Source organism: Anarrhichthys ocellatus, unplaced genomic scaffold, assembly GCF_004355925.1.
Source record: "Anarrhichthys ocellatus isolate YVR2014 unplaced genomic scaffold, GSC_Weel_1.0 scaffold891, whole genome shotgun sequence".
Lineage (NCBI taxonomy): Eukaryota > Metazoa > Chordata > Actinopteri > Perciformes > Anarhichadidae > Anarrhichthys > Anarrhichthys ocellatus.
Genome location: NW_022280865.1, coordinates 3701 through 10359, shown reverse-complemented (window position 1 = coordinate 10359; position 6659 = coordinate 3701). Strand labels below are relative to the sequence as shown.

General features: G+C 47.0%; 1 protein-coding gene across 1 annotated transcript in view; it reads left to right on the top strand.

Annotated features, from left to right (window-relative positions):
- The window catches only part of casc3 (casc3 exon junction complex subunit), an 8747-nt gene extending 4766 nt beyond the window's left edge, over positions 1–3981 (top strand). The window contains exons 4-8 of the mRNA XM_031838640.1: positions 647–886; positions 1293–1441; positions 1648–1824; positions 2164–3095; positions 3409–3981. Of these exons, the coding sequence (XP_031694500.1) occupies positions 647–886; positions 1293–1441; positions 1648–1824; positions 2164–3095; positions 3409–3614 (1704 nt within the window). The 3' untranslated portion in view covers positions 3615–3981. The remainder of the gene's footprint in view (positions 1–646; positions 887–1292; positions 1442–1647; positions 1825–2163; positions 3096–3408) is intronic.
- The last annotated feature ends 2678 nt before the right edge of the window (positions 3982–6659 follow it).

The following is a 6659-nucleotide window of genomic DNA, read 5'->3' as shown; positions in this document are numbered from 1 at the left end:
CCCCCCCCCCCCCCCCCCATTTCAAATTAAAAGCCCCACTGAATGAATTCTAACTGGAATGCTTGTGATGAAGCCTCTCATTTTAGTGTCAAACATTATGATTCTGTCTCCTCTCTCACCCACCCAGTCCCACCCTTTCAAAATAAAAGCCCCACAAATACAAGATTCAATCCAAGAGTATGAATCTAAAATGCAGAAAAGAGAGTAGCGCTATCTCAATTGAACCTGAATGACACTACCGGTAACATTGGCGTGTGTATATATTGCGATTTCTTCGGGTAGTAGAAGCCACACTGTCAAAATTTCTTTAGGAATTTTCTAGTTATTATGATTAAGCCCGATGGATAATATACTGTGTGGTTTGGCACTGAATAATAATTACAGATTATGTTTACTCTTTCGATGCACAACATGCGGCTGAACAGATGTTTTTTTTTATCTTAAACAGAGAAATAAATAAGAAATATAATAATAATAATAATAATTAATAGTTCTATTCAAAGTAGAATCATGAACTGAATTTAGTTCAAATGTTTTTCTCTGTAATAAATGTTTATTCTCCACTAAATAAGTCACAACTAAAGGTGGCGTTTGGACCAATAAACATTTCAGTATTTAACTGTTAAAACTCATCTTCCTCTTTTAGGGAGCAGAGGAGGAAGAGGAGGCTGAGCAGTACAGTGATGAAGAAGCTCCTCCAGCAGCCAGCGAGCTTAAACCACCTGCAGCCGATGGCCCTACGGAGGAGGAGAAAGAAGAGGAGAAAGAGGAGGAGGTGGTGGATGAAGGAGAGAAGGAGACGGAGGAGGGAGGACGCAGTAAAGAGGAGAGCAAAGCCGAGGAGAAAGGAAACCTGGAAGGAGAGAGACAGAGCGGAGACGGACAGGTGAGACAGTATGATGTAATAAAATATATAAATCATTTTACTACACAATAAGTCCCTTAAGTACATTTAGTTTGTAATACTTGTATACTTCTGAGGTCAGGTTGTGATTGCAGTACTTCTACTGCAGTAAATATATCATGTTTTTGATCACAATTTTGTTTTGATTACGTTTTCTTACGCTCGTCACGTTCATCACGTGATGTGTTCAAGGACCCTCAGAAATATCAGTGTGGTGATTATGACCGTTTTACAGCTTCTGGTTGTGATAAACGGTGTCATTTGAAAAAAAGATGTTTTACCATTAAGTGAAATGCTGCTGTCGTTTAAAACCAAACACTTCTCTGAACATCTTTTACCCACACGCGCGCGCACACACACACACACGCACACACACACGCACACACAGGAGTCCACAGACGAGCCTGAGACGAAGGGGGGGGATAAACCTGGTCAGAAGCTCGACGATGACGAGGACAGAAAGAACCCGGCTTACATCCCGAGGAAGGGTTTGTTCTTTGAGCACGACGTCAGAGGACACGCCCAGGAGGAGGAGAGGTGTGTTGTTATTGTTATTATTTATTTACTTGTAAACAGTTCTTTTTAATATTTATATTTATTACAGAATAAATCTCATTGAAGTTGTAAAAACAGTTGATGTCAAATACAACAATCATAAAACACCACAGGTGAAGATATTTCTCAGCATTCATTGATTGGTCATCAGGTTAGTAGTGACATCATCGTCTCTCTTCTTCTCTCAGACCTAAAGGCCGTAACAGGAAGCTGTGGAAGGATGAAGGACGCTGGGATCACGACCGGTTCAGAGAAGAAGAACAGGCGCCGAAGAGCCGCGAGGAGCTCGTCGCCATCTACGGCTACGACATCCGGAACAACGGCGGCGGCTCTGCGGAGCGACCGTTCCGACAGCGCAGACCGAGGTGAGCGGGGGGGGGGTTAATACGGTGGTCTGTCCCCAAGGCAACGGAGTCAGTGAACACGTCATGTGATTGTCTCTTTCTTCTTTATGTCTTTGTTTCTGACGAAATGTCTCAATTTAAAACTTCGTTTTTTGCTCTCTTTTTTGACGGAAGCGTTAGTCACAAATGATGTGTTCGAGAGACAGTCGGAAAGATGAAAATCTGACTTTTTACAGCTTCTGGTTGAGATAAACGTAGTTTTTGGGGGTTGTCTAAATAAAACATGTTTTTGTGGTTTGAATCCTCTTTAATCTACAAGAGTTTAATGTGTTTAATCTGAATGTTTTCGTCTCTCTGCAGACAAAGTTTGTCTCCCAGCAGAGACAAACGGTGGAGAGACGGAGGAGGAGAGCGACCGGTCCGGTCCTGGCAGAGTGGAGGAGGAGGTCTGAACAGAGGAGGAGGAGCTCCTCCATCATCCATCCACCCGTCCTCCACCTCCTCCCTCCCTCTCTCTTCCGTTCACCGTAACAACAATAACAACCCCTCCAGGCCACCGCCGCCCCGCAGCCGCCCGTCCCACCACGGCCACATGCACCTCCCGCCCCAATACAGGAATAGTAACAACAACGAATCAAACGCGCCCCAGATGCACCCCAGAGAACGACAGGGCCCCAAAGCTCCGTCTGACCCCTCAGGGGACCGGGGCCTTGTCATCAGGGGTCCGGGGCGGGGGGGCGGTGGGGCGGGGAGGGGCCCCTCCGTGGTCATCGAGGACATAACGGTCGGAGGCGTTCGGGATCAGGACCCGAGTGTCGTAACGCAAGCGACGTCATCGCAACCGGGCGGGTACCAGTCGGCATCGCCGAGACGCCAGCAGCAGGAACAGAGGGGCGAGGCCGACAGGTCCGCGTCAGGATTGGCCGCTTCTTCCTCTGATTCCTCCTCCCTACAGTCAACCAATCGGGGGGGCTCTCCTCCTGCCGAGCGGCCGGCAATGGAGCGTAAATCTTACTCTCTGGCTCGCAGGACTCGCTCTCGGCCCACGGACCTGGGCAGCAAACAGCCGTCCGTGGAGGAGTCCGCCGCCGCCACCACGGGCGGAAGGAACGCCGCCGCCGCCGCCTCCTCCTCGCCAAGCGGTGTGGGGGGGAAGAGCTGGACGGGAGCAGGAGACGAGCCGAGTCAGGGAGGAGGAGTGACGGAGCTGGACCAGGATGTGGCTCGACTCAGTCTGGCAGGGCAGAGCTGGAGTCCGAGTCCAACGTCCTACTTCAGGTCTGAGATGAGAGGTGAGTCTTCTTCCATCTTCGTCATCATTAGTGGAGTAACGGACCGCTTATCGTTAACATCAGAGTGTAAATAAAGTTTTCCTGACTCAGTAGAACATGTGTTTCTAGTCTCTGATCTCTGATCATGTTTCATTGTAAACAACCAATCAGTGTTTAAAGCAACAGGAGGAGAGCTAGTAATGTTAGCAGCACCGCTAACGGCTAACCAACAGGAGGAGAGCTATAGATCTATCTATAGAGAGAGAGAGAGAGAGATATATCGATCTCTCTCTCTATATAATTATACTTGATCGATCCATATTCCCCTCCCCAGGCCTCCCCAGCACCATGCATATCCCCAGCAGCCCGCCTCAGTTCCCCAACATGGAGGAGATGAGCGTCGGCTCTAATCGAGCCAAACGCTACTCGTCCCAACGCCAGAGACCCACACCGGAGCCGGCACCGCCCGCCATGCACCTCGGGGTGATGGAGGGACACTACTACGAACCCAGTAAGACCAGAACACCTACTGGGTACTAGACCTGTACGAGTGTTTCACTAGAATAAGTATCAGTTATATTTAGAATATCCAACACACTCCATCAGGGATCTGGCCCTTTAAATATACTGCAGTACCTCTTCAGTCAGCGTGGTACTTCCTGCTCACCAGCAGAGGGCAGTAGAGCTCACCGCTGCGTTTCACAACCATCTTAATGGAATAGATTTGTTTTTATGTTGCGTGAAGATTGTTATTAGTTTATCAAACAATAGAAATGTATCCAGCATTGTTCCAAGTGTCTAAAAGTGTTTCCTATTTTCGAAAAATACGGAGGCTCCACATGGTGTGTGTATATGTATATGTATGTACAGGTGCTGGTCATATAATTAGAATATCATCAAAAAGTTGATTTATTTCACTAATTCCATTCAAAAAGTGAAACTTGTCTATTATATTCATTCATTACACACAGACTGATATATTTCAAATGTTTATTTCTTTTAATTTTGATGATCATAACTGACAACTAAGGAAAGTCCCAAATTCAGTATCTCAGAAAATTATTGTGAAAAGGTTCAATATTGAAGACACCTGGTGGCACACTCTAATCAGCTAATGAACTCTAAACACCTGCAAAGGCCTTTAAATGGTCTCTCAGTCTAGTTCTGTAGGCTACACAATCATGGGGAAGACTGCTGACTTGACAGTTGTCCAAAAGACGACCATTGACACCTTGCACAAGGAGGGCAAGACACAAAAGGTCATTGCAAGAGAGGCTGGCTGTTCACAGAGCTCTGTGTCCAAGCACATTAATAGAGAGGCGAAGGAAAAGATGTGGTACAAAAAAGTGTACAAGCAATAGGGATAACCGCACCCTGGAGAGGATTGTGAAACAAAACCAATTCAAAAATGTGGGGGAGATTCAGACAGAGTCGACTGCAGCTGGAGTCAGTGCTTCAAGAACCACTACGCACAGACGTATGCAAGACATGGGTTTCAGCTGTCGCATTCCTTGTGACAAGCCACTCTTGAACAACAGACAGCGTCAGAAGCGTCTCGCCTGGGCTAAAGACAAAAAGGACTGGACTGCTGCTGAGTGGTCCAAAGTTATGTTCTCTGATGAAAGTAAATTTTGCATTTCCTTTGGAAATCAGGGTCCCAGAGTCTGGAGGAAGAGAGGAGAGACACACAATCCACGTTGCTTGAGGTCCAGTGTAAAGTTTCCACAGTCAGTGATGGTTTGGGGTGCCATGTCATCTGCTGGTGTTGGTCCACTGTGTTTTCTGAAGTCCAAGGTCAACGCAGGAAGTTTTAGAGCACTTCATGCTTCCTGCTGCTGACCAACTTTATGGAGATGCAGATTTCATTTTCCAACAGGACTTGGCACCTGCACACAGTGCCAAAGCAACCAGTACCTGGTTTAAGGACCATGGTATCCCTGTTCTTAATTGGCCAGCAAACTCGCCTGACCTTAACCCCATAGAACATCTATGGGGTATTGTGAAGAGGATGATGCGAAATGCCAGACCCAACAATGCAGAAGAGCTGAAGGCCACTATCAGAGCAACCTGGGCTCTCATAACACCTGAGCAGTGCCACAGACTGATCGACTCCATGCCACGCCGCATTGCTGCAGTAATTCAGGCAAAAGGAGCCCCAACTAAGTATTGAGTGCTGTACATGCTCATACTTTTCATCTTCATACTTTTCAGTTGGCCAAGATTTCTAAAAATCCTTTCTTTGTATTGGTCTGAAGTAATATTCTAATTTTCTGAGATACTGAATTTGTGATTTTCCTTAGTTTTCAGTTATAATCATCAAAATTAAAAGAAATAAACATTTGAAATAAATCAGTCTGTGTAATGAATGAATATAATAGACAAGTTTCACTTTTTGAATGGAATTAGTGAAATAAATCAACTTTTTGATTTTCTAATTATATGACCAGCACCTGTATATATGTTAGGGGTGGGGGGGAAATCGATACAGCATAGTATCACAATATTTTGCGTGGCGGTATTGTATCGATACACGGACGTCAAGTATCGATCTTTTATTATATAACCTATTAAAAAAAAAAAAAAATTGCTAGAAAAATCAGGGCGCTGTACTGGGACCCTGTTCTGAGCCGCACACCAGTCAGAGAACAGCTTCCACCTGTTTTTGTACTGCAGGCAGGTAGATCGCGCTGGCATTCAGAATAGTCGGTCTGACTGGTTCTATGCAGCCACTCAGCATCCGGTTGGGCCCTCCCGTGACACATAGTTGAAGGCGGCAGGGATTGGATTGCCAAATCCGCCCTCTAGTTGCGACAGGAGATCCTTCCTGTCGGGGAAGAACTCTGACAAGCGTTTAGCAAAATCAGAGGGAATGGTGGAAAGGCATAAAGAAGATCCTCTGGCCACGTGTGAGCCAGGGCATCTTGACCCAGAGGACTGGTCCTCTCCGTCAGGGAGACCCAGTGGGGGCAGTGGGTCGACACGTCTGGATGCAGCCGCCACTCTCACGGTGGAGGCTTGTGACGGAACAGGAAAACCACAACCTGGTTCCGTTCTCCTGGTGGGTACATTGCCCACAGGCTGGTCAGGCGAGGGGCCTCCCAAGTCAGAAGAGCACGGTGATTCCCGTAGCAACTTCTGCAGATCTGGTGCCCCATTGATAGTTTATGTGAAATCACAGCAGAGGTGTTGTCCAACCGGACAAGCACATGCTTTCCCTTCAAATATGGAAGGAAGTGCTTGAGCGCTAGCCCTAGAACCTTGACCTGCCCCTGCGGTCTTTGAGCAGACAACTGCCCCCAAGCTGTCTGTTCTGTCACACTGCACCCCGCCTTGAGAGGCAGGTATCTGTTGTGACAATCTCCCGGTGGAATGGAACCGAGCCCATGGGGACACTGTTTGCCAGATATGCACTCTCCCTCTATGGAGATAGTGAGTTGGCACTGTTTTGATAATATTATTGCCCTGTGTCTGTGCCACTTGGCATCCAAGTGAAGGCTGTTCGGCCATCTGCAAACCCAAGGGAACGACAGTTGAGGTAGCTGTCAGTTTACCCAATAGTTGGAGAAAAGGATGTAGGGCAACCGT